General features: G+C 37.0%; 2 protein-coding genes across 19 annotated transcripts in view; one reads left to right on the top strand and one right to left on the bottom strand.

The window, feature by feature from the left end:
* FAM13B (family with sequence similarity 13 member B) overlaps positions 1-23,489 on the top strand; it is a 108,676-nt gene extending 85,187 nt beyond the window's left edge. For 6 of the 18 annotated variants that reach the window (XM_082379634.1, XM_082379643.1, XM_082379642.1 and 3 more), the window contains 14 exons: positions 1,776-1,840; positions 4,000-4,048; positions 4,508-4,655; positions 7,412-7,477; positions 8,887-9,097; positions 9,733-9,862; positions 11,050-11,131; positions 12,772-13,001; positions 15,201-15,284; positions 15,514-15,609; positions 18,034-18,117; positions 18,211-18,374; positions 18,916-19,017; positions 21,040-23,489. In XM_082379634.1, coding sequence (XP_082235760.1) covers positions 1,776-1,840; positions 4,000-4,048; positions 4,508-4,655; positions 7,412-7,477; positions 8,887-9,097; positions 9,733-9,862; positions 11,050-11,131; positions 12,772-13,001; positions 15,201-15,284; positions 15,514-15,609; positions 18,034-18,117; positions 18,211-18,374; positions 18,916-19,017; positions 21,040-21,163 — 1,635 coding nt within the window. In that variant the 3' untranslated portion in view covers positions 21,164-23,489. The remainder of the gene's footprint in view (positions 1-1,775; positions 1,841-3,999; positions 4,049-4,507; positions 4,656-7,411; positions 7,478-8,886; positions 9,098-9,732; positions 9,863-11,049; positions 11,132-12,771; positions 13,002-15,200; positions 15,285-15,513; positions 15,610-18,033; positions 18,118-18,210; positions 18,375-18,915; positions 19,018-21,039) is intronic. The other 12 variants (XM_082379629.1, XM_082379635.1, XM_082379639.1 and 9 more) reach the window with 7 other exon arrangements.
* PKD2L2 (polycystin 2 like 2, transient receptor potential cation channel) overlaps positions 21,482-27,501 on the bottom strand; it is a 40,762-nt gene continuing 34,742 nt past the window's right edge. The window contains exons 13-15 of the mRNA XM_082379661.1: positions 25,266-25,378; positions 24,716-24,823; positions 21,482-23,632 (exon numbers count right to left, since the gene is read on the bottom strand). Coding sequence (XP_082235787.1) covers positions 24,727-24,823; positions 25,266-25,378 — 210 coding nt within the window. The 3' untranslated portion in view covers positions 21,482-23,632; positions 24,716-24,726. The remainder of the gene's footprint in view (positions 23,633-24,715; positions 24,824-25,265; positions 25,379-27,501) is intronic.

The raw sequence follows: 27,501 nt of genomic DNA, 5'->3' as shown, positions 1-27,501 counted from the left end.
AGTAATCTTGGTTGTAGGTTCTTTCCTTTCATCACTTTAAGTATATCATGCCACTCCCTTCTGGCTTGTAGAGTTTCTGCTGAGAAATCAGCTGTTAACCTTATGGGAGTTCCCTTGTATGTTATTTGTCCTTTTTCCCTTGCTGCTTTCAATAATTTTTCTTTGTCTTTAATTTTTGCCAATTTGATTACTATGTGTCTTGCCGTGTTTCTTCTTGGGTATATCCTGTATGGGACTCTCTGCGGTTCTTGGACTTGGGTGGCTATTTCCTTTCCCATGTTAGGGAAGTTTTCGACTATAATCTCTTCAAATATTTTCTCAGGTCCTTCCTCTCTCTCTTCTCCTTCTGGGACCCCCTATAATGTGAATGTTGTTATGTTTAATGTTGTCCCAGAGGTCTCTTAGGCTGTCTTCATTTCTTTTCATTCTTTTTTCTTTATTCTGTTCCGCAGCAGTGAATTCCACCATTCTGTCTTCCAGGTCACTTATCCGTTCTTCTGCCTCAGTTATTCTGCTATTGATTCCTTCTAGTGTAGTTTTCATTTCAGTTATTGTATTGTTCATCTCTGTTTGTTTGTTCTTTAATTCTTCTAAGTCTTTGTTAAACATTTCTTGCATCTTCTCCATCTTTGCCTCCATTCTTTTTCCAGGGTCCTGGATCATCTTCACTATCATTATTCTGAATTCTTTTTCTGGAAGGCTGCCTATCTCCACTTCATTGAGTTGTTTTTCTGGGGTTTTATCTTGTTCCTTCATCTGGTACATAGCCCTCTGCCTTTTCATCTTGTCTATCTTTCTGTGAATGTGGTTTTTGTTCCACAGGCTGCAAGATTGTAGTTCTTCTTGCTTCTGCTCAAAAGCAGCTATTTTTAAAAATAGTTATTTTGAGGCATGGCATTGTTATACATATCTACAAGTCTTGTTAATGTCTGTTTGACTTAACTGTAGTTAGCTGGATTCTCATACCTGCTTCTGCATTCTGTCTGTTCTATAGGTTCTTTTGTTTCTAGTGCATGAGGCCAATTTAGCTTCACAGAGATAAGTAGTCGGAAAAGAGAGAAGTATTTTAATAGCCTTTTACAGACTGTCTTTCATATTAAACAGAACTGCACAAGTGGTAGTTCCTTAAGAAGAATCTAAGAAGATCAAAGCTTTTGTTGATTTCAGAGGTGATCGTCAAAGACACTAAAAAGTTTACATAGTTTGAAGTAATGCACAAGGCATTTGTATTAGACTTGGTAGGTATTCATTTTAAGGGAGGAATAAGCGTGGGATGATGTCACTAAGCCCATTGGAAAATGCAGGAGCCTTCTCTTGTGTTTCTGAGGTTCAGAGGTGTTATTTCAATTACGTGTAATAAAGGGATCTGGTGAACTACATGACTCCTCTGTTACCTGCTAGGAAGTTAACCAACCTGTATGTTCATGGCTGAGGAGAAAGAGACGTAGCAGACCATCATTTTCAGAGGAGAGAATTCTAAGGAAGGAAAAAGAATGTGATAGTAGTAGCAGTACTTATTGCCCACTGGGGTAGCAAGAAATGCAGGGTCCTCATTTTATACACACGCATGCAAACACACGTAAGACTCGGGTTTTGAGGAAGATAAATTACTCTCTGTAAAAAGAGATGCTAACGTCTATAGACTGTTATAAGTAGCAGTTAAAGAGGGACATTTGACTAACTTGTAATCTAATATACTAATTTAGATCGGAAACTTCCTCTCATATGTAAGTGATGGGAACTCCATTAATACGGTGTTGTGTTCTTTTTGTCAGACTGTAGGTATACTGTTAGAGCCATGCAGTGACCGTGGTGATGGTGAAGATGGCTGTCTTGAGAGGTAAGCATTTTCTCTTGTTGTTGCTAATTAATTATTCATTTTGAGAATTGGAGTTCTTTACAGATTCTGGGGTGAATTTTTTAGATGAAGCTATCCATTATAACATACATTTTAGATGATCTAGAAAACCAAATGTCTTGTTTTGATGGTAAGTATAAAGCATATTAAATGCCCATAAATATTCAGAGTAGATGCAGGTTCAGACAGACATTAGTTATAACTTAGAAAACATTCAGAAGGAAGAACACAGCCTTCTTGGAGACACTTAAAACTTTCAGCTGATTTGTAGAACAATTTGGGAGTTTATTGATATTCTGAATACATTTCAGTGAGTTAATTCATAGTCTTGGAACTATGGATAGCTAACTGAAAGTTTGTAACATAGTTGCATCAACAAATATGTAGGGATGTTTTTGTTCCCCTTCTAACTACTCCTCCGTGTGTCCCAGTACAGTCCTATGCAGTTGGTGCTTGTTTATGTCCTTGGCCAGCAGTAATGGAAGGGGGATCCCTGAGGCAATGAGTATTTCAGCCATATGTAGTCCCCATAGATACTCGATAGATAAAGTCCCTTTAAACAGAAGCTTTCTAGAATGTTTTAAAGTAGGTTTTGGGTGTCGTTACTCTTTTTATGATTCTTTAAGACATTGCTAAGAAGTGTGTTATAATTTTCTTCAGGATGATGATTTGATATTCTAAAAACACATTAGTAATGAAGTTGGAGACTAGATTGTAAATACTGAGAAGTCCCATACAGCATTACTAATTTGGTGATAGCCTGTTGGCAAGGGTAAACTTGCATTAATGCCATTGTCTCTCTTAATTGTGGGTAGGAAACCTGTTCTCTGAGGGCACGTAAATTCTTTGGAGCCATGTCTCTGGAGCGTCCCCATACTCTGAAGGTCCACAGATTTCCTGCTTACAGCAGTTCCTTGTGCTTCCTTTCAGGAGGCAGGAATGATCTTCTTCCAGCCCAGGGAATATTGGAGCTATGGGCTGAAGATAAAAGATTAACAGCATTAACAGGCATCCCCAGAATGATGACATCTGGATTTGGTAGAACAATAAGGATCCATTTAGTGAGGACTCAATCTTTTTCAAGAAAGCTCTTTCCCCTTCAACTTATGTATAGGTTAGCAAACTTGTTTTTAGACCCAAAGATTTTCTTGGTTAAGTGGATTACATTTTGCATGTTTAACACTCAATGTTTCTCAAATTTAGGTGATTAGGTCTTTTAGTCTGTTAGGGTAGAATTTAGCTCATCCCCCCATTTGCTTCTACTCTAAGCAAAAGAGGGCCTTTGCTTCCCAGGGAATTTAGTTTGTTTCTCATGCTCAGCAAGAATCCATATTTAGATCAAGACCTGTCTTCTTGCAGTTCTTTTATGCACACTCTTTTATGGCAGGGTAGGAGCAGCACCAGTGAGTATCTTTGTAAATTGCCACAGTGTCTTTGGGGAGGAGAACTTTCCCGCAGTCGGCATATTGATAACCTACTATGATACTAGATACTGTGTTGACTGGTCAAATAGGTAGAGATCATTTGTGACAGCTTGCTTTAACACTTGTTCTATATGGGGGTTAATTTTTATGGGGGAATAAGTGAATTGAGATTTTATAAATTTCCTTTTTACATGTTACCATTATGTTTTTAGGAAGGAGAGGTTTAGAAGTAGTAACCTTGTTTTGATTGTAATAGAATACCATCAGATTTAAAATATAGGTACATAGCTATACCTTTAAAAAATCTTTAAAAAGGAAAAAAATGTCCCAGAGTGGGAGAGAATAAAGTTATTTGGTTAAAACTAATATTTATTTTTATAAAATCTTTTCCATTATATATTCAGTTCTTTTGGTTTTTATTTATTGTGGATTATATTTTTCCTTTTAAAGTGTTTTTCTTTTGGGGGAGTGACTGTGTAAGGGGGTGGTAAATGTTACTTAATTTTTCTAAACCTGAACTGATTCTGTGGATCTTTTCAGTAGTGTGTGATTTTCAGATAATAAGGCTCCAAAGAATGGGCATATGTCCAGTTGTTGTTTTATTCTCTCACCCTGTAAATGCTAACTGTATGAGGAAGAGAGGAATCTAGGTAAGAAATATGCAATGATAGTAACCAATTTATTCTTAAAAGACTAATAACTTTACTTGATTTTTAGGAAAGAATATTTGTCATTTGACAGTGATAAATTGTCACACTTCATTCTGGTAAGAATTATTTTTCACTTATGGTTCTTAAAAGTTCGACTAGGTTTAATCTACCAGTTATTGTATCTGACCTTTAGCTCTTGGGTTTAATAGGTTTAAAGGAGATTGAAATGTAAATACTCTTACCAAATGTTTTACAGTTAAGCAGCAACTTGATTTGCCACTTTTGTTTTTTTGTTTGCTTTTGTTTTTGTTTTTGTGTTATTTGCCACTTTGGGTTACAAGAAACTTAGTTATGAAAACAGTTTTCTCAATTTGGGATCCAAACTTTGTCTTCCAGTAAGATGTATTATAAAACTGCACATTTGTATTTGAAAATAGTTTGAATGGTGGGAGTGGGACAGTTAACTGTAGGCACAGTAAACTAATGAAGACTACACAGGATATATGCTGGTTGTCTTTAAGCTGGGTGTGAAAAGCTTCTTGGTTGTGAAATGTATTCTTTATTTTAAAATACAGGATTCTAGTAGCAAGATATGTGATTTGAATGCCAACACTGAATCAGAAGTGCCAGGAGGTCAAAGTGTTGGTGTTCAAGGGGAGGCAGCATGTGTCCAAATTCCACATTTAGAGCTGAAGGATGTTTCTGACGGTGATAAATGGGAAGGTAATTTTACCCACACACATTATTTTCCTGATAATGTTATTTGTAACTGAAATTACCCAAGGCAGTAATGAGATTACTGCCCTTTTCTTAGCAACCTTATTCATTTTTATTTGATTCATATAAGAGTGAGTGACTATTTTTACTCAAATGCACTAACGAAATTATGGGGCAACTATCTCATTGAACTAAAAGTTCTTATTTTATCCATTAGCTCTGAAGATGGATGTTAAAACTGATGAAAAAAATAAAATCAAGGATAGGATTTTGTTAATTGTTAAACCAGGTGCTGTCTCCCAGTTTTTGAAAGTCTGGTATGTTAGGGCTTGGGGATCTCACCACTTTAAACAGAGGGCTTATGTATAGCTGCCTTTTCTTTATAATCATCAGGAATACATTTAAAAAGAAATTATCTTCAAGGTTATTTGTAAGCACATATTGTACTGTATCCCTGTATCTCTGTGTTAGGTTATGAAGGTATGGGAGCAGGGTCCTAACAAATTTTACAAAGAAGAGAAATTTTAATTTTAATTTAAAAAGGCAAGCCACATGGGTGTATGTATTTGTCAAAACTCAGCAGATGTATACTTAAGACTTGTGTTTCATTGTATGTAAGCTTTTTTTAATCAAAAGAAGCAAAAACTGTAAATAAATACCAAACTTCAGTGAATGATTTGCATGCAGAAGTGTTTATGGGGAAGTATACAGGTATCTACAGTTTACTTTGAAATCCATGAAGAAAATAAGATGGTTAATGGAATGGGAATGTTATAAAGCAAGTATAGTAAAATGTTAATGGTAGAATCTAGGCGATTGGTATATAGATGTCCACTTTAAAATTCTCTCAACTTTGCTGTGTGTTTGTAAACTTTCAAATAAAATGTTGCGGTTGGGAGTGGAAGTAAGCAGCAAATTTGGATCCAGGAGGCCTCTGAATCATACACCTTCCTATGTAAATAGACAAGGAGACCACTCAGAAATCTTAAAGTTACATATTTGTTCACTTGGATGAAGATCCCTTGGTAATCTCACCTTTGGCAAGTTAGCCAGTGACATACAGTAGCAATAACAAGAGGAATTGCAATGCCAATACCACAGACTCCTTTTGCCACCTCAAGTCTATGTACCTGATCACAGTTGGAGCATTTTTATTTATTTATTTTTAAGGTATAGCCAATTTTCTAAAAGCCCCAAACAAGTCATTGTGCCAATCTTTACTGCTGTCTTTCCTCCTGCCCCCCCTCCCCCTTTTTTGGTCTAGATGTTTGGCATACCTAATGGCATATTATGTGTCTTAACTTAGACTAAATCAGGAAGTTGTCTTCCATTTACTTTGTTCTGGGTTATTCAGGATGTTTGGAATTTATGAACATGCTCCCCAGAGCTAGGGATATGTTAGCATTCTGGTGGCAGTGAAGATCAGATGTTCATTTTAGTTATTTATCCTGGCATGATCACTGAAAAGGAGTGGTGGTCAACAGAGTATCCCTTGAGCTGTAGTAGGAAAAGAGTCTGTGAAAGATGAAGCTGGGATTCTGACAGAGGATTTAATCCTGCTTCTTTTTGGAGGATGCAGATAAATAGCCCTTTACAGTTTTTGTCCTGAGGGTTCTGATCTTAAGTTTTAAGCATAGAAGACAATTTGTTTTCCATTGTCTGAGGAGATAGGACATTCTCTGTCCAGCTTCAGCTTTCTGGAGGCTTCCCCAAAGAGACCCTGATGGTAGGCTCTCTTTTGTTGCCTTGTCAGAATCCATCCTTTACAACTTGTGGTGGTAGGGAAAGTAGGTCACTATGTACTCCTGATCCCTGATTTTCAGTCTCTGAACTGCCCTGTTAGCTACCTGGCTCGACAGCTGTGACAAGTCCTCGTAGACCTCCTTCTGGCTCTTCCAGGAGTAAGGGTCAGTGACTTTCAGAGAGCCAAGAGCAGTAGACATCTGAGTAAACTTCTCAGTCATGAACTCTGCATGTGCTTGGGAGAGTAGCTGTTAGCAGACCATGTTGTTCTTTCCAACTGTGCCCCATAATACGGAGACTGATTTTCTACAACTGGGAGTCAAGATATTCTAAATAGTAGTCTTCCTTAAGAGACCAAATTACTTTAGACCCTACATACCTTGGAATCAGAGACATACCCCATTTGAAATGACTCTTAATAGAGAAGTAGGGTGACTTCAAATAGAGGACCACCTCACTCTTCCTAAGTATGTGGGTTTTGTTTTTTTGTATTGTTCAAAGGGTAGTCAGCAGAATGCAGTTCGCAAGCAGGTAGCACATGTCTGCCACCAGTATGCATTTGTAGCAGCCATCCAAAGATCTTGGTTTTTAATGGAAGTAGACAACATCTTTACTTTAGATTCTTTCCTGCTGACTCTTGAATGAAATACGGTAGGATCTTTTCAAAGAGCAAACTAAAGGAAATATTTTTCTGTCAAATCGTTTATACTGAAAAGCTTCAACAGTAACTGATTAAGTTTCCATTTCTTCAGTTTTATGTTTGAGTTTTAATAGAACAGCACTACTTTGATTTTTTTTTTTTCTGCCTTGCTTGCTGAAACGGAAATGTATGTTTGTGTTTGTTTTTAAAGTTTGGTTAGTAGTAATTTCTTTGAATAAAGTTTTTGAGCAGAATGCCTAACTGGTTTTAGGGAAATGTTTTTGGTATCTTTGGCTTTGTGTTAGTTATGTGTATGGTTTGTTCTGACTGTGCTGTGTGTTCACTTTAGTATTTTTTGCCATTTTTTCCATTTTATTAGCGTCATGCCCTATCACTTTTCCCCTCATTGATTTCAAAACAATGCATCTGCAGAGAGATGGGGAGGGTAAGTATGGTTCACCATAGTTTAGCTTTTTTGCCTTTTTATGGTTCACTTTGTTTGCCTTCTTATTAGCCCTTCTCCTGCTGTCCCCATATATTAGGAAAACTATTCTGGGTTAAAGATGATACCCAGAAAATATTGTTTTTGTTAGTTCCTACTTTTCTTAAAACAGGAGATTTCTCATAAAATGTTTATTTCCTGTTATTTATTTTCTGGGAAGCAGGTACAAGGGTTGTTTTGAAAATCACTTTATTGCTGGGTTTATTATGGGATTGCACGCTTAGTACTCAATTTTTAGTTATCAGATTGATCTGGGCTTTAAAAACTAAATTAATTATGTTCTTATTACCCTGAAAAACAGTAATGCTTTAAATTGCTAATGCATAAAGTTAAACTAAATTAGTAGCAATCCGTAGGTATTGTGTGAAGAAAAAGAAAACATCATTCTTGATTTCTGACACTGTCAAGCCATTTTTGCATCCAGAAATACTTAACTAATTTTTGCTATTAAAAGCCACAGTATCAAAGTTTTACGCTGTAGTTATAATAAAGTTAACATGTAGATGGAAAAGTCCCGATCCCCACCCTGAATCCAGTGATACTTGAAGATAATTTTGTATTTGGAGTATATTTGTGGGTTGTGTGTTTATCTATATGTGTTCTGTATGTAATCAAACCTTATTTGTGCAAAGACATCAAATGTCTTAACATGGCTTCATTTGAGAACATACAGGATAACTCCAATAAAATAAATGTGCTTAAGAGGGAGTAGTGCTATTAAATTTTGTCTTGGTCATACTTTTGGGTGTTTAATTATTAAAATATGTATTATACACAGGAATCCTGTAGCAGAAAATAACCACCACAGTTTAATGTTAGAGGCCAGGTACTGTCAGGTGAGTTAGCTGCTTTCGTTTGGGAAGGTTAGAATTCTTTTGGAGTCCAAGAACTCCATTTGGTAAGTGTTCTGAATAGCATGGGGAATAGCTTCCAGTTCCTAACATAGTCATTTTACAGTGAGGGATGATCTATTCACCTGGCAGCATTTGGCTAAGTTAAATTCCTAACTGACGACTGTTTAATGTTTGCTGTTTCTAAATGAAGACTTTTCCCTACTTGAAAAATAACATTTTAATTTTAAAGAGCTTGACAGTGTCCCTTCTTGCTTTGTGACTGGGTTCAGAAATTTAAAGTGTAACTCCTTATGTGAAATTAGAACTCTGAGCTGAACAATGAAGCTCAGACAATTTTAAACTATAGTAGGCTTTATGAAGACCCTAGTATCCCATAATTATTATATGAACCACTACATAATGATAAAGGTTTAAAGAACATATAGCTGATATTGTGTGACTTTTTTTCCATGTGGAACCAAGAGACCCATGGTACTATTCTTTGTGTTTGTTTTGCAGAGCCATTTCCTGCTTTTAAGTCTTGGCAGGAAGACTCTGAGTCTGGAGAAGCTCAACTCTCTCCACAAGCTGGAAGAATGAATCATCATCCTCTGGAAGAGGACTGTCCTCCAGTATTATCACACCGGAGTTTAGATTTTGGGCAAAGCCAGCGTTTCCTACATGATCCAGAAACATTGGATTCCTCATCTAAAGCACTTTCTTTTGCTAGGTATGTGACTTTTATGTTCTTATGGGAGGTGAATCCTATCACATACCCAGGTCCTTTGAGAGATTTTAATCCTCCAGACCTGCAGTTGAGAGCTTTCTCCCCTATTTCATGAAGCATGCTTTTGTAATTTTTTATTTCGGGTGCCCCTGAATTCTGAGTTCATTGAGGTATTTTTGGGGTTTGCTCTCTAATAAGACATCTTTCCATGGTGTTTTTATTCATTTGTGACTGAAATATAGAGCTCTGGAAGGGAAGCCGCAGGTGGAGCTCACCAATACTAGATGTTTTTATTGTCAAAACTTAAAATTGATCCTGAAAGTTAGAACCTTTCCTTTGCAGTTTGAACACCAAAAGAGCTCTGAGTTGCTAGATGTCTTTGTTTCTCTTCTGCCTTTGCCCAGACAACTTTTGAATGATTCCAGATTGTTTTCATCGCTACTCGTGTTAGCTAATTTTGTGGTCTCTAACATAGTTTAAGTTTCTTTTTACTACCTGTCCTTTAGTGTTAGAGACTTAATTTCACTTTAAAAATATACTTCTTGGTAATAGTATCATGTTTTATCAAGATAATAAGAGAGATGGTGTCGATAAATTAAAAATTTAACTAACAGTATTTGCCTCTTGTTTTAATTCAGGATTCGAAGATCATCTTTTAGTTCAAAAGATGAAAAAAGAGAAGACAGAACACCATATCAATTAGTCAAGAAACTTCAGAAAAAAATCAGACAATTTGAGGAACAGTTTGAAAGGGAAAGAAATAGCAAGGTAAGTTTGTAGCATTGTCCACTGTGAGGTAGATCTGTTGGAACTTGGAGGACTTTCTTGGAGAGCATTAGTGCATCTCTTTCCTGGGAGAGAGAACGAATCTAAGATGCCCAGAGAAATAGTGATCATGTAGATCTGAGATTATATAGATCCTTAGCCTTCTGATTGCAGACCAGTATTCTTGCCATTGCACCATTGCATTTTTATAGTTCTATTGGAAAACAGCTTGTAGAATTCTTAAAGCAAATACTTTACATTGACAAATCACGTTAATGCTGTGCTCTCTCAAAAACCACAGGTAGCCAGGGGAGGTGGGGGTGGAGGGATGAGATATTTAATAATTAGAACATGTGAAGTGGAAAAAGTCCTATACTTGGAGTCGGAAGACCCATATTCAAATCTGGCTTCTCCAGTTGCTAGGCCCTCCTCCGAGAGAGCTTTACTTAATATCTTGCCCTGTCTACTTAAAGTAAGATGAAATGAGGATTGAGTGAAACCTCTGCCATGGGAACTGTAAAATACTATTTGGGCATAAATTAAAATAACCATTGGGACTTCCTGGCGGTCCAGTTGTTAAGACTCCACGCTTCCACTGCAGGGGGCATGGGTTCAATCCCTGGTCGGGGAACTAAGATCCTGCATGCCGTGTGGCGTGGCAAAAAACCAAAAAACAAAAAACCATTGCTTACCCACAAAGGTTTAAATGATTCTCTTTCTTTTTTTAGAATTTCATATCTTAATTTTATTGAGGTGTTAACAAATCTCTTAAAATACTATCTTTATGAAAGAACAGTGTCTATCTATGAGTAGATTTATAGTGGTAGAGTTGTTTTAGGTTGGATCATCTGGGAAACATTCTGAGACAGAGATTTCAGGGCGTGCGATTTCCAAGGGAGTGTTTAGGGAGAATTGCAGCTGTAAGGAGTGAGGCCAGCATGGTTTAGTAGAGGAGATTCCACGGGGTCTCAAGCTAGGATGGCTGCTCAGGATTGACCTGAATTGAGATGAGGGCGCCAGGCCTTTTTAATCCCACATAACCAGTCATGGATGCAGGCTGCTCTGGAAGAAGGGTTGTAACCTTGGGCCAGGCAGCTCCTTTGGGCAAAGGCAATTATCAGAGAGGGACTTAGCGCAGGTAGGGGGTTGATGAGTGCCTAATCAGTGATTCTGTTTTCTTAATTTTTCAGCCCTCCTACAGTGATATAGCAGCCAATCCAAAGGTATTAAAATGGATGACAGAGCTCACCAAACTGCGAAAGCAAATCAAAGGTATAAAATGTGCCATTTTTCTAATATAATTGCATTTTAAAATATTCTTTATAATAATATCTGAGAATTATAGTTAGAATTTTTGATAATTTTAAATCTTGGACACTATCTGGCAAAATAAAAGTTCTCTTGTTCTTTTAGTAGTTATGGTCAAAGTTGCAATACTATATTACATTCTTCCAAATGTCTTTCATGTGTTTTTATTAGTAATAGTCTTTTGAAGGGTGCCCTAGATTATATATATTCACAGGTGGTATTGTATTATGAAGTTTATATGAAACATATTTCAAATATTAAGCAGTTTTGGGTTTGGGTAGGTATTAAGAATTTTTGGTGGGTATTTCATCTAAGACTAAGAATAATCATCAGCCTTTTATACTACAAAGACTAAATTGTAAGTCGTCTTGAATTAAAAACTAGGTCGTATGTTACTGGGTGTCAGTCTAGTATAACACCTGCTAAGGTACATTTCCTTTGTGGGTGTTTAGTGAACATGCTTTTTAATAATTGTTAATACCTAAAAAATTATCTGTACCAAGTGTGGGTTTGTAATCTGGAGCATCACATTTTGGTTTATTCATTTGAATTTATTCAACAGAAATTTTAGTGTCTGTAAATACCAAGTACTTGAAGACATCTGAGGTTGTAGCAGTGAACAAGAGAAACAGGGTCCCTATTGTCATTGAGTTTATTTACATTCTTATGGTTAAATAAGTTCTACTACTTCTTTAGAATTTTCTCTTAAAATTCTGTCAAAAATTTCCTCGTTTAACATCAGTTTCCAACCATCAGTGAGAATCACTACCTTGAATGTATTACTAATGAGTGTCATTAAATTATTAGCCTCCTAACTAATTTCCCAATTTGCTTCCACTCTTACTGTCCTACAGTGCATTCTCTGCATAGCAGCCAAAATTGTCTTTTATAAAAACTGTGTTACTATCTTGTTCATAGCTCTTCAGTGGGCTTCCCTTTCCACTTAGAATAAAGTCCAAACCCCTTACCCAGGCTTTCAAGGCCCTTTATACTCTGCCCTTTGCCCATTTTATCACTTTTCCTCATTTTCTGTTCCTTAAATATGTCATGGTTTAGGGACCTTGCCCTGGCTATTGCCTCAACTGGGGAGAAATGTTCTTCCCCTAAATCTTCTATGCTAGGTTAACTCCTTTTAAATCCATGTTCAACTAGGATGTCACCATCTCAGAAAGGCCTTCTTTGTCAATTCCATCCAAAGGAGTTGCTCTTCCAAAAAGCACAGTTCTTTAACATTGTGACATCATTCTATTTTATCTTCTTTATAGCACTTAGCACTCATTGAAATTATTTTGTTTATTAATCTGATTACTTAGTTTTTGTTTTTTACTTCCTGAATACATGCTCCATGACAACAGAGACCATGTTTGTTTGTTTACTACTGTATGCTCATCAGAGCATCTTACTTTAGTCGGCTTTCTATGAATATTGGTTGAAAGAAAAACCATATAGTTCTCTCAGTGTACATATATAATTTAAGTATTTCATGTGACTTTGTGTGTTGTAGATGTATACTTTGCTTTTGCATCTCTTGCATCTCTTTTGACCTAGCTTCATTTTAGCTAAAATCAGTATTACTGATCTACCCTCTTGGTTCTGAAATGTAGATGCAAAACACAAAACCTCTGATGGAGAGTTTGTACCTCAGACACGTCCACGTAGTAACACTCTTCCAAAAAGCTTTGGCTCTTCTCTAGACCATGAAGATGAAGAGAATGAAGATGAATCCCGGGTCATTCAGAAGGAGAAGAAGCCATCTAAGGAAGCAACACTTGAACTTATTCTGAAAAGACTGAAAGAAAAACGTGTTGAGAGGTGTCTTCCAGAAGATATCAAAGTAATCTTGAGCTATGGTTTTTGCCCAGACTAGCCTTTAGAATACCTGAAATAAAATAATTACAATAGTGGCATAAAGATGTCTAGGTAGTCTGCTGGCCTCAGTTTACTTTCCAGGTTTGTAGTTATAGAAGCATGTTTTTATCAGCACAACAGAAGTGCCTGAGTCGAAATAATAAAACTAAAAAAACTAGAATGTGGTCTGTTCACTTATATTGGAGGCAGTTAGCAAGATGAGTGTGTTAAGAGCACGAAATATACCTGAGTTTCAATCTTGGCCTTGTATCTTAGTAGTTGTACGTATTAAACTCTTAGCTTATGCCAGTTCCTGACTGGTTATATTATGTGCCTTCTGCCGCTGAGTCCCTTCAACAGCCATGTGACTGCAATTATGTCCATTAAAGTACTAACACAGTGTGGTTATGAGGACTAATTGAATGCATTTTTGTGAAGAACCATTACTTAGTATAGCCTATGCCTAGGGCAGTCCTGGTCAAAGCACTTGGCAACCAAGATCATTTATCAGATGAAATTTGCTGGGAGACTACAGAGGTAGATGGTCTCAGGTGAACTTTTGTCTAGGCAGTGATGAATCCTGATGTGCATTCCTATCTTGACAACAGAGTACACCTCATGATCGAAATATTGGAGTCTTTCTCCCTTCAAACAGAGCTGGATTAGAAATTCTAGTTGCTCCCCTCCCCAGTTTTTCTTTCATTCTTTATTTATTTTTGGCTGCATTGGGTCTTCATTGCTACATGCAGGCTTTCCCTAGTTGTGGCGAGTGGGGGCTACTCTTCGTGGCAGTGCACAGGGTTCTCATTGCGGTGGCTTCTCTTGTTGCGGAGCATGGGCTTTAGGCGCCTGGGCTTCAGTGGTTGTGCTTCTCGGGCTCAGTAGTTGTGGCTCACGGGCTCTAGAGCATAGGCTCAGTAGTTGTGGTGCATGGGCTTAGTTGCTCTGCGGCATGTGGGATCTTCCCAGACCAGGGATCGAACCCGTGTACCCTGCATTGGCAGGCGGGTTCTTAACCACTGTGCCACCAGAGAAGTTCCCCCAATTTTTCTTGGTTTTGCTTTTATGTTATACCAGCCTCCTCTCCTCCTCACCCCCTTTCCTATAAATGATTTTGATTGGATTAGCTTTATTCAGATTCCTTTTCCTAGGTTTAAGGTTCAGGCTTGAGGTTGAAATCACAATGTTTTACAGAGTCTACACCTAGCTATCCTCTACTGAACGTACATAATCTAAAATGCTTGTTATAGGAAGTACGTATCCACTGAATTTTTTTTTGTACCTCTAATTTTCATTCTGATGACAAACAGGGTAGTTTTAATTAGTCCTAGGAGTAATTGGAGAGTTTATTTGGGTTAAAGTGTATTCTGTGGAACATTGGTTCGTTGGTGTGTTAAAAGGTCATGCTATGGAACAAAGGGAGAAGTAGTTATGGGCAAATAAATTTGGGATTCCTGCCTACTACCATTAGAGTACTGAAAGATGGGAGAAGAGTATCTTATTATCAGTAGAAAGAAAGTGCCAGATGAAGGGGAACTGAAGTCATAGAGTAGAAGTCTAGGGTCACAAATTGACATTGTTGAGCTTTTTTCAGGATCTTTCCACTATACTGCTGCTAGATTTTAACAGTTTAGGAGAAACACCAGGTTTAAGAACTGTGCTTGGTGTGTGCACGTGTTTTGTGTATGTGCCCACACACAACAAAATTATAGTTATAATGCTAATAAAAGATTATGTGCAAAATTAAATAAATAGGCATTTATTTTGTTTATTGTGTGCTGAGTAGGCACTGTGTAAATGCCTTTACAACGTATTAACTCATTTAGTCCTCATTAAAGCTCTGCGAGGTAGGTGAAGTATCCCCATTTACAGATCAGGATGTTGAACAAAAAGAGGCTAAGTAACTTACTCAAGGTACTAAGCTCTGGTATTCATAACTTATTCAGATAAAATATAATAAATCAAACCACCAAAGGCGGTTGGTACGTAGTTTTAGAAGACCAGATTCTCCAAGAGACTGAAAAATGTTGCCTGCAAATCCATAAGCAAAAGATGTGTTCTTATTAACCTAATCAAGAGTGGTAATGGGCTGCCCTTTCAACCAAATTATTTACATTGTGCTGGGGAAGGGAATGATGCTGCTAATGGGAGGGTTTTTTTTTGTTTTTTGTTTTTTTTATTCTAGAAAATGACAAAAGATCATTTGGTAGAAGAGAAAACTTCTCTCCAGAAAAGTCTTCTTTATTATGAAAGTCAACATGGAAGGCCGGTAATGTCTCTCTTGCTGAAAAGATTTGATTTTCTGTCTTAAAGAACATGAATCACTTTTGTGGCCCACATCTTCAGAGCTGTTTCATAGAGCATTGTTTCCTACATTTGGGAGATTGCCTACTTATTTAAAATAACTTTTTAAAAATTGCAGGGAAAGTCATATTGCTCAATGTTTTAGAAATTTTAGATTTCTGATGACTAGGTGATTTCCATTTTTCTTGCTTCAGGTAACCAGGGAAGAAAGGCACATTGTTAAACCTCTTTATGATAGATACAGACTTGTAAAACAGATGCTGACAAGAGCTAGCATCACTCCTGTCCTTGTAAGTAAAACATGCGAACATTTATCTAGTTCATTTTACCAAAACCTACTCTTTAAAAAAAAATTATTTTTATGGTGGTATATTGGAGAAATACACAGCCAAGGTAACAAGAATTGTGTATGTAAGGTGAGGTTACTGCTTTAAAAGAATAGGACATTAATAATAAATGCCTACTATTACCTCCCAGGCACTCTTATAAGCATTTTTACTTATGATTATGTCATTAAGTCCTGAGAAGTTAAGTCACAACAGGTGGAGAGGACGGTAGCCTCATTTCACAGATGATGAAACTGAAACTCAGGAGTGATGTGCCCAGGGTCACCTACTTGTAGAATTAAAAACTCGTATTTCAGACCCTTGCCTAATTTCTTTCCATTTAAATTCATGCCTTTGAAAATACATTACTTTTGTGATGGCCATCATGATGATGTTCACTTAATTGCACAATAATGTAAACTGATTTTTTTCAAGTTCATCTTTTTTAACAAAAAAGTCTATTAAAATAATACTTATTCATGTATATGTGTGTTTTTTTTGAGAAAAAATGAAAACTCAAATGCTTATGTGCATATTAAGTGCTATCCCCAAATTAACCATTAGATGGTATGGCTCTAGATGTCTCTCAGGCTCAAATAGAAAACAGCATGTGCCCATTCTGCATCATCTCCTAGGAATTAATTCTCTGGAGCTTATGGTTTGCTTAAGCTTGCAGGCCATTTTTATGTTGATGGCCTCTTGGAGTAAGGGTTCCCTTTAGGCTTCGACTCTCTGGCTACTCATTATTAGAATGTTCACAGTGGCCTTCTGAGCACCTTTTATTTAGCCCTTATATAAACATTCCTTTTTAACTGGCTGTTTTTTTAGTTGGCCGTCTCTTAACAGTATTTAGATATAATCAGTTTTCTTTGAACAGTGAATCCTGTATAGTTTATAATCTTTTCACACATAAGATAGTTTAATACAGATTTTATCTTTTGATTACAAGGTATTTTTTGTGTGTCACTGACATTTTCATAATTCCATAATAGTATAAATACTCTTTGAATTTATTTATGAAAACCATCTTAGAATTCCACACATTTGTTTTTAAAAACTGAGTCTATAGGAAGCATTTCTAGATCTTATGGACGCCTAAATATGACTGTCATAAAAGAAATTTGGAATCTAAAAGTTAAGCCAAGACAATAGGAAAGAATCGTTTTTCCAACAGATGGTGCTAGCAGTTCCTCAAAAGTTTAAACATAGTTACCGTATGACCTAGCAGTTCTCTTCCTAGGTATATACCCAAGAGAACTGAAAACATATGTCCGCACAAAAATTTGTAGACAAGTCTTCAGAGTAGCATTGTTCATAATAGCCAAAGTGTAAAAACAGTCCAGATGTTCGGCCAACTGATAGATAAACATAATGAGGTATATCCATACAGTGGAATATTATTCAGCCATGCAAAGGGATGAAGTACTGGTACACACTACAACATGGATAAACCTTGAAAACATTTATGCTAAGTGAAAAAAGCCAGACACAAAAGGCCACATATTGTATGATTCCATTTATATGAAATATCTAGAATAGACCAGCCCATTGAGACAGAAAGTAGATTGTTGTTTGCCATGGGCTGGGGAGAGAGGGCTCATGAGTACAGGGTTTCCTTTTGGGGTGATGAAATGTTCTAGAATCAGATAGTGGTGATGGTTGTACAACTTTGTGCATATACTAAAACCCACTAAATTGTACACTTTAAAAGAATTTTATGGTATATGAATTATATCTTTTTAAAAATATTTATTTATTTATTTATTTAGCTAGCAGTGCTGGGTCTTAGTTGCGGCACACGGGCGGGATCTACGTTGTGGCATGCGGGATCTTCTAGTTGCGGCATGCGGGATCTTTAGTTGCAGCATGCAAACTCTTAGTTGCGGCATGTGGGATCTAGTTCCCTGATCAGAGATCGAACCCGGGCCCCCTGCATTGGGAGCACGGAGTCTTAGCTACTGAACCACCAGGGAAGTCCCTATGGTATATGAATTATATCTTAATGAAGCTGTTATTTTTTAAAAAGGAGTATAAAGGGGTCCTCAGACCAAAAAAGTTGACAGCTTGGTTAAAAAGAAAAATGCTCCCAATTAAATAAATAATATGTCACACATTATTATTTAGAATTTTAAAACATTTATTGAATGAGCTCTTTTAGAATTACCTAGATGTAAATTATCATTTGTCACTCTTATGGATACATAACAAGAAAAAAGCAAAAATAAATTTAGTAAGGAATTCCTAAAAAATTTTAAAGCGTATGGTTAGAATTTTGAAAATAAAGTTTCAGATCTGTTAAACTTTATTTTAACTGTAATAGTGAAGTGAATCTTCATTGAACATTTTAAATACTTAAAATGTAACCCACTTATATGTTTATTGTTACAGGGATCTCCATCCACCAAGCGAAGGGGTCAGATGTTACAGCCAATCATAGAAGGAGAAACTGCACATTTTTTTGAAGAAATCAAGGTAATCCTTAAGAGAAATTATTCTCTGATCTTTTTCCTAAAGGAAAAATTGAAATCATGGCATGTTTGATTCTCTGTTTGGATATATTTTTAGGAAGAAGAAGAAGATGGTGTTAGTCTGTCCTCTGAGTTAACTGATATCTTGAAAACTGCTGTACAGGCACAGTCTTCATTGGAAAACTCAGAATCTGATATGGAAGAAAATCAAGAAAAACTGGCTCTAGATCTCCGATTGTCAAGTACTCGAGCAGCTTCTATGTATGTATCCTGGTTTGTGATTTTAGCCTATTCATGTAATAAAATTTATATGCAAAGAAATTCAGTGTTAAATAATTGAGTAAAGAAAAGAAATACACCCATTTTAAAAAGTGTGCTTTACAAATACATGTTGTGATTCACATTTTCTTTATTGAAAATTAGTGTGTTTTAAAAATTAAAAAAAACTAAAATCCTACGTTTGCTGTATGACAAAGTGCTGGAACCAGCTGAGAGTCGTCTGTTAGTTTGTGCTCTTTCAGCTTCTTTACCTGATGTGGCCTTTGGTTCTAGGTCTTAGCCCTGGCGTCACTTTAGTATCACGTGGGAAGTTGTTTTGTTTTTGTTTTTGTTTTAAGTACTTAATGCAGAGCCCTACCAGCAGCTATTCTGATTTAGTTGCTCCAAGGTGAAACTTAAGACATTGGTATATTCTAAAAGCTCCCCAGCTGGCTTGATTTTGCAGCCAGGGTTAGAAACACTGTTAAGAACATAATGAATCAAAAGTGCCCTTTCAAATGTTTTCCTCCCATTTCAATTTTAGGCCCGAATTACTGGAACAGCTTTGGAAAGCCAGAGCTGAAAAAAAGAAACTACGTAAAACATTACGGGAATTTGAAGAAGCATTTTATCAACAAAATGGAAGGTTTGTTGAGCATCACAAAATTGAATCTTCTTTCTTCTTAAACTCACAAGTGCCCATATGTTGAAATAAAGAAATATATAAGAATAGAAATAAATTGTGCATATAAGGATCTTAGCATTGAAAATAACAGTAAAAATCATTCCTTTATACTGTGCAGCCCTGCTGTTAATGGAAAGAAAAAGTCAGAGCTGGAGTAAACAACATCTGACAAAATATTTCAGGATTGTCCTAGAGAATGCTTGGTTGAGTGGCAGTTATTTTATGTTCCTTAATTCAGTATCCTCACCCTTTTGGAAGTGTTTGTGAAACGAGATCTCCTTTTAGAAAGGGTCCCAAATATGAGTGGTATCCTCACTAGTTTGGATTCTTATACTGAGACCATTGCTGCTTAGGCTGCATGTTGGGTCATTCTAGGGCACATATTTCCAAGGTGTGTATCAGTGTGGCAGTCATGTGACTCCTATAATACAATATGGCAAGTGCCTTTATCTAACTGGGTAATGCACAGTGGACCCAGTGGGACTCTTTTAAAAGTAAGAAAAATACATTCTAATTCAGATTCTGGCCAGAAATGAGGATTATTTATCTCAGGCCTCAGAAAAGTTTTTCCATGTTACCAGATGGTCTTACCAAGCCAATAGCTCTATAATAGCCCCCCCTATTCAGTTTCTCTTTGCAGTTTCAATTACTCCATGGTTAAGTGTGGTCCAGAAATATTAAATGGAAAGTTCTAGAAATAAACAATTCATAAAGTTTAAATTGTGCACCGTCCTGAGTAGTGTGATGAAATCTCGTGCCGGCCTACCCAGGACGTGAAGCATCCCTTTGTCCAGCATATCTTGCCCCTTAGTCAGTTAGTATCCATCTTGTTTGTCAGATCGGTCGTCACAGTATCTCAGTGCTTGTGCTCAAGTAACCCTTACTTTACTTAATGCCCCAAAGCGCAAGAGTAGTGATGCTAGCAATTCAGATATGCCAAAGAGAAGCCACAGAGTACTTCAGGTGAAAAGGGGAAAGTTCTTGGCTTAGTGAGGTTAGGAAAGAAATCATGTGCTGAGGTGCTCCAATCTATAATAAGAACAAATCTATCCATGAAATTGTGAAGGAGGAAAAAGAAATTCGTACTAGTTTTGCTGTCATACCTCAAACTGCAGAAGTTATGGCCACAGTGCATGAAAAGTGCTTAGTTAGTATGGAAAAGGCTTTAAACTTGTACAATAAGATGTTTTGAGAGAGCCCACATTCACATAACTTTTATTACAGTGTATTGTTATAATTATTCTGTTTTATTATTAGTTATTGTTCATCTCTTACTGTGTCTAATTTATAAATTAAACTTTATCATAGGTATGTATGTATAGTATATATAGGGTTTGGGGTCTTGGAATGTGTCCCCACGGATAAGGGGAGGGACTACTGTGTTTGAGAGTCTTCTGTGTAGGTTGGCATATATGGTTAAAAAAATCTCAAGTGCGTTTTCCAAGTACCTTCTAATTCTTTGTCTTATTGGAAAAAAACTTTGCTTATAATTAGGATAGTTTGATGCTTTACCTGGTTATTAAACTGAATTGCATTGGGTCAGTAATATAAAGTGAGAAAAATGATTTTTTCGCTACCAGTAAGATGTTTTACTTTTACATCTTAATTCACTGAAGCCAGAGTTAAGTAATGTATGGAATGTATGAAATGACTCAGCGTAGCCTCTACACTTAGTATACACTCACAGACCTGACAGAGTCTAGTAGCGCATTGTCTTATTAAAATATTTGATTATCTGTAGTTACCTACAATCATCATTGATACTAATATCATCAATTAATCTGTCAATAGAGAAATACGTCAAAATTAGAAGTGTTTTAGGAATATTCCATTGGGATGAAGGGAATTAGTCCAATAATCTTTTTTTTTCTTGCAGAGCAGTTTTTTATTTGAGCTTGTATTGGGTAATATTCTGTCTCTCATTACGACAACTTCTGGGACTTTATTTTCCAGGTGATCTCTAGGTTTTATTTTCTCCCCTAGGAATGTCCAGAAAGAGGATCGTGTTCCAGTGCTTGAGGAGTACAGGGAGTACAAGAAAATTAAAGCCAAGCTTAGGCTTCTTGAAGTTCTTATCAGCAAACAAGATTCTTCAAAATCCATATAAAATATGGTCCTTGAAAACATCATAACATCAGTTGTATTCCCTGAAGCTATCATCATGTGTACTTGGCTGGTACTTAAGTTCATTTTGTCAGGCACTCACAGAGTCTCATTTTGTACTTGCTGGTGGTGCCACTAGAGAAATGATGGGAGGGTAAGTAGACCCTGTCTAGGGAGTGCGATGTTCCATGTTAACCACAGACTGTCCCCTCTACCTTTAGCAAACATCCACTTTTCTTCATTGTTTTGTACTACAGATACATCGTGTTAGTAAAAGACTAATATTTTATCTTTTCAACTTTAAGAACTTTGGAGATAGAAGCTTTTTGTTATTACCAACTTTATTATTTTGTTTTTCATTACTCAAGAAAATTGAGAGGAAAATCTTCACATTGAATTCTTCTTCAGTTGCCTTTTTCTTACAGAATGACTGAAAATTTGAAAGAAAAGCCTATAAATGTGCACATATGCAACTATGTTCTGTGTTTTCTTAGAAAACCAAAATCAACTGAAATTTCAAGTCCTACTGTGGAACATATTTCTGTTAAATTCCCAAAGTGACACTTTCTCACAGGTAGTATGTTAGCAGAATTTTGCAATTCAGTGGTCACACAGCTCCTGGATGAAGATAACAGCGGGTAGACCAAAAAGTGACCTTGCTTATTAGTATAGTGAAAACACACACCACACGTCACACACAGAACTGAATTATATCACATGCTGCCTTTGGGACTTAAGTTACTGTTTGTTTCCTCAGTTACAGTTTATCAGTTGGTGATGATGTGATTTGTCTGGATTAGATCCTGCATTTTTTCCCCCTACCCACCTCCAGATAATGTGAGAAAATAGCCATGTCAGTATGTAGAAACTCTGATGGTGCTCAGATTTGTGTGTTCAATCAAATGGGCTTAAATTGGCAAAAGAATCATTATGCCTGAAGTAAATCTATTCTTAACAAGGGCTATACCACTGCATTTTTACATATACCTTCAAGGGGTTGCATCATTTTTTTTTCTTTTTTAATCAGCAAAATCCATAAAGAAAACATCCTCTAAAGGGATCACCTTTTGCTCAATCACATGCTGTTTAAAGCAGCTGGTTACAGGTGTATTGTGGTATGCCCCTTGTCATACACTCTAAGCATATCTTTTTTTCTGTGGCTTTGCATGGCTTTTCTTCAGGTTCTTTCCTGGTATAATTCTGCTAATTATTTTCACAGAATGGTGACTTTATTTGTGCTAACAATATGATAGTCATTAACAGCCTATTCTGATCAGGTTTAATCTAAGTGTTAATTTTTTTCCTGGTGCGTTTTTGGATTGATGAGTATCTCAATTTGTGCCCATGTTTTGCATGCAGTGACTCATGCATGGTTTTCTTAACTAGCTAATATTCATAATTTGTTCCATACAAAAATGGACTTTTGCAGCATCCTTTAATAAGGTGAGGGAAGCATGAACCTCAGACTTCTGGCACTGTTACATAGCACATGAAGTAGCTTGATAATAAGTAGCATTTCTAGTACTTCACATTTCACCTGTGTGTGCAATGCCTTTTTTGGGGGGAGGGAATGTTCCTTGGTAGTGAACGTGTCATTGGGGAATAAAGCACTAAATCCAGCCCTTTTCGTGTGGTTTCCTTTTGATACAGCTAGGTTATTCATAATGTACACCTAGAAACGTGAAATTGAGAACACCAAAAGATGTTATCACTTTGATTTGAATTCATCATGCAGTGTACATTTAGTTAATTTCTTTCAGTCTCCAACAGGAGTATATCCAAACATCTTATTTAATGTGCACTGTATATTGTTTTATATGAATGTTTTATTTTATATACCACATGCAAAAATGTCCATATGCACTATTTAAATGTTTTAAATAATATATTCCTTCTTTATAATGCTAAATCTATATGAGTACCATATTTTTATAAGTCAGTAGCCTGACTGGTTTCATTTTAGAATAAACAGCTGCTTCATGATGTTGGTTATTCACTGTTAATGTTTGGCTGTGAGTAGAATAGATAAAAAGTGGCATGGCAGCACTTATGCTATGTGACAGTATTGTGTGTCATAGTTCAGTAGTAAGTGGTAGAATTAGGCAGTTTGTGATAATTTTACTTTGGTACAAGTAAAAACTGTATATCTATATACAAACAATATATAGATATATATGACTACAAGTATAATTGCATTGCTGTGTTTGGCACTTCATTGTATAGACTTTTGTAATAAAAGAACTTTAATGTTCTAAGTCATTGTAAATGTTTTTTGTTTTTTTCACTAGATGTTTAAAAAGGAAAAATAAAACCCTCAGGTGTTCCCTTGCCTTAATGTTCTCAGGCTTTGTTTGAATTACCCCAACCAGAAACCATGTGGGGAGACAGCAAGGTTACTAAACCACGTGACTGTCTACAGCTCTAGGGAGTGGTAAGACAAGGAAAGGCCATGTTGTTGATTCTCTTTGGAAATCTAGGGAGAAGATGCAGAGAGAATAGTCAGCAGCAGTGAATTATCTTATTAAGAAAACTTGACATACAGTCTCTAAGAGAAGAGCTTGGCTTAAGGAAGGTGGGTATATTTAACAATTCCTTTATTTGAGTTTTACAGTCCAGGGACTGTTGAGCACAGTGTGGAAATCTATGGTCAAATGATGTTACTTGGGCTAAGAGAACATATAACATATGGCTGTCCTAGGAGGGCTTATGTAACCTATATTGGAAGAGTTTCCTTCCAATTTCCAAAATGCCAGCCATCCAAAACTTCCCAACCATCCATACAGGGCTTTTGCAACACCCTCATTTACACTTTTCAAACATAACTTGGCTTCTTATAACCTTGATACTCCTACCTGGCTCTTTTATTTTATGTTTTAAAGGATAGTTTACTTTTAAAGTAGTCAAGGAAGCACTTTTGGGAAACTTCAAATGTGTTACTTTAGAAACTGTCTAGATGAATTTCTAGTTTGAAGATATTAGTGAAATTTCTATAGGTGGTTGGGAAGTTTGTTCTTCTACACTTTGCCTTTTTCCAGGAGACTTCCAACTGGGAAGAATGGAGGTGAGATTATTTTACTTGGGGTCTTATATAATGGTTTTCTAGAATCCTAAGCATTTATTAATTTACCTTTGGCTAGAGAAGTTGGAACATGGCACATGATGAGAATACCAACAGTTCTAATACTCTGTGTAACATTGAGAAAACTCTTTACTGACTTATTGAACTATTAATTAGAGACCTGCCCTAAGAACTAAAAGCAATATTATTTAATACTTTCCGTTCACATTCCAAGAATTTAATAATAAATCTCATTATAAAAGTCTTCATGTGTACCTGTGTGTGTATACTGTGGAGGCATGTTGTAATACATATGGATTATATATTGGGTCCCATTCCTAGAAATCACTTGATGATTATCATTGATCCTGATGATAGTTTGATGATAGCTAGTTTTGTGCTTTTAAAATGTACCCAAAATGGGGACAAATTTAGGACATAATTCAGTACAGGAATAAATCATTAGAAATGTTCCATGATTGTATCACAGATTCTCACCTCCACTTGCCTCAATATTGTAGAGCTGAAACCTTTCTCATCACTCGGTTTAGTTTTAAACTGACGTAGTGTAATTCTTTCTCCAGCTCCACAGCATATAAAAAGAGGCTAGAGGATAATTTAGAAGGAAGTAGAGAATGAGTCAGTAACATTTTTGTACATAAAGAGACAGCAGGTTATTAGCACCTATTGTGAAATACTTTGAGTGGGACGATAGTATTTTAAGCTCCCAAAACATGCCTAGTATGGCCAGTTACGGATCTAATATTCTAAAGCTGTGTGGAGCACAGTATCTGCTACGCGTGTCAAGTATAAATGGCAGTTCCTATTATTTAGAGATGTAAGGACAAAAGCAGTTGGTCTTGCTTTCACCTTACATTTAAACAAATGGAGTTTTGTGCTTTCTGTGTCATTTTAAAGTTGGGTAAAAAATGGGGGGAAAAAAGTGGCATCTTAACAGAATGAGATTCTGGGTTCAGGAAAATTGTGGGATGTCCCCAGCCCCCATATCACGATATCCCATAGTACCTTGGTTAGAACAAATGCTTACTCTCGAAATTCTTGTTGAGTGACAGGCTGGTAGTCATCTTGAATTTCTGTAGAATAATACTTTTTCTCAAGCCTCTCTTTCCATTTTTTCATCTGCTCTGCACTTTGAATCTCCTGTAAAGTTAGAGGAAAAAGCATAAGCTGCAATCTTTAAATTTTTCTCTGTTGCAGGCCCATGGCACACAAGCATCACAGGGTTGAGAATCTTAAACTTTACTCTCCAGGGCTGTGATTTTGAGCCCCACTGGCTTTTTGCCCTGCCTGATTTTTGGGTCTATGCATTAGCAGAGTCACCTCAGAGAACTTGGTGTTAAAACTGTTTAGCAGAGTTAGGGGATTTTTAAATTATGAATATCGTCTTATTCCCCTTTCAGTGCCTCTTCCCCTCTGCATCTCCAGCTGATATTCTCCATTCTTCACTTGGCCAAAACTGGGATGTTCTTTTCTGTACCTCTGTTCTATAATGAAGCAAGTGTACATCAAAGTACGTTTGTGGGTATTATTTGCCCTCCCAGCTGCTTCTCAGCCAGATCCTAACAGTTCCCAATCTCCTCTTCATAATTACTGCATCTATCCGTGTACTCCAGTCTGTCCACATACCCCAGAATAAGCTCCTCATACCAGAAGATTCTTGCTGTATCCTTCTCTGATCCTAGAGTCCTTTCTGTGCTTTGTGCTCGCTACCCACCCATTTTCCTTTTAGTGTCCAAATACCTTTTTCCCAACTTTAGAAAAAATGCTCTGTTATGTTATGGAAAATAGAAACAGCCCTAGAAAAAGAGTGAAAGAAGAGACAGTGCACCCAGATACGATGCAAAGACTTCTCAATAAATCGGTATGCTATTGCCCTGCTCCAACAGTAAAGCTAAGTAGCGAAGTGGATCCCTGTATAAGGGTTCTGATTACCTTCCTCAGAGAGAATGGTGATGCCCAAGTTCATACATTGTTTACCTGATAAATGGATGCTGTTCTGGCCAGAGGAGCTGTGCTATATATCAGAAAGTGTTCGTCTTTTTTTTTTTTTTTAAGTTTTCATTAATTAATTAATTTATTTTTGGCTGTGTTGGGTCTTCGTTTCTGTGCGAGGGCTTTCTCTAGTTGCGGCAAGTGGGGGCCACTCTTCATCGCAGTGTGCGGGCCTCTCACTATCGCGGCCTCTCTTGTTGCGGAGCACAGGCTCCAGACGCGCAGGCTCAGTAGCTGTGGCTCACGGGCCTAGTTGCTTCGCGGCATGTGGGATCTTCCCAGACCAGGGCTCGAACCCATGTCCCCTGCATTAGCAGGCAGATTCTCAACCACTGCGCCACCAGGGAAGCCCCCAGAAAGTGTTTGTCTTTAAACCAACATATCCGAAGTAGGAAAGGGTGGTTTTCAATCTTTCTAGTTTTATTTCAGCCACATTACAGCACCTATGTTTTGACATATTTACCAGTACTTTTAATGTGATGTTAAAAAAGTGGTAGGCCCCACAAATATTTTTAAATGACCAGGTCTATTAAAATGTGGATGCATTAGTAATACGCATTGAATAGACTGCCTGGTAAACGATGCATCCTTCAAAAAACCCATCTCAACCATCGCTTTTTCTATGAAGCCTTCCTTGACATTCACAGGAAAGTAATACCTTTCCTCATAGAGCAGCAACTATGTGGGGGCATTTGCTCAAGCTCCTAGGTTCTAGTCAACCCACCTCTTCCCTGTAGGTGGTAGCTGCTGCTTATAATTGTTTCTGGATTAATTCATTGTTCCACAATGGTTCTTACAGAGAGCAATGGTTCTCTCATGCCTCAGAAATGAATTCTGTGAAGTAAACCCCCTCTTTTTGAGCTACCTAGTGTGTTTCTGTTTTTCTGACTGGCTCCTAACTGATGACTGGTTGGTAACAGAGAAGGTCCAAAGAAACAGACCCTTATAGACAGCGTGCCTCCACCAAGGGACACAACAATTGACTTAAGAGTTTGAGACCGCCGCCTGGCTATTTGGGATTCCTCAGGCTACCGAACCAGCAGGCTAAGAAGTGATTGAGGCGACTGATCCCAATTACCAAGGGGAAATTGGTGCTGCTACAAAATGGGTTCAGAGAGGGCTGTGTTTGGAACCCAGGGAATTCTCTGAGGGGTGCCTCTTAATAATTCCATGTCTAAAACTCTGTAGTTTAAACATTAAGTTCTTAAGGAATTGTGATTCGAATAGAAAAGGTCTTAACATCACCCAGAGATGGATACAATTACCCTTGG

This window comes from Balaenoptera borealis (assembly GCF_965194805.1).
Source record: "Balaenoptera borealis genome assembly, chromosome: 2".
Taxonomy (NCBI): domain Eukaryota; kingdom Metazoa; phylum Chordata; class Mammalia; order Artiodactyla; family Balaenopteridae; genus Balaenoptera; species Balaenoptera borealis.
Note: the sequence above shows the minus strand (reverse complement) of the source record. Positions and strands in the feature narration are given on the sequence as shown.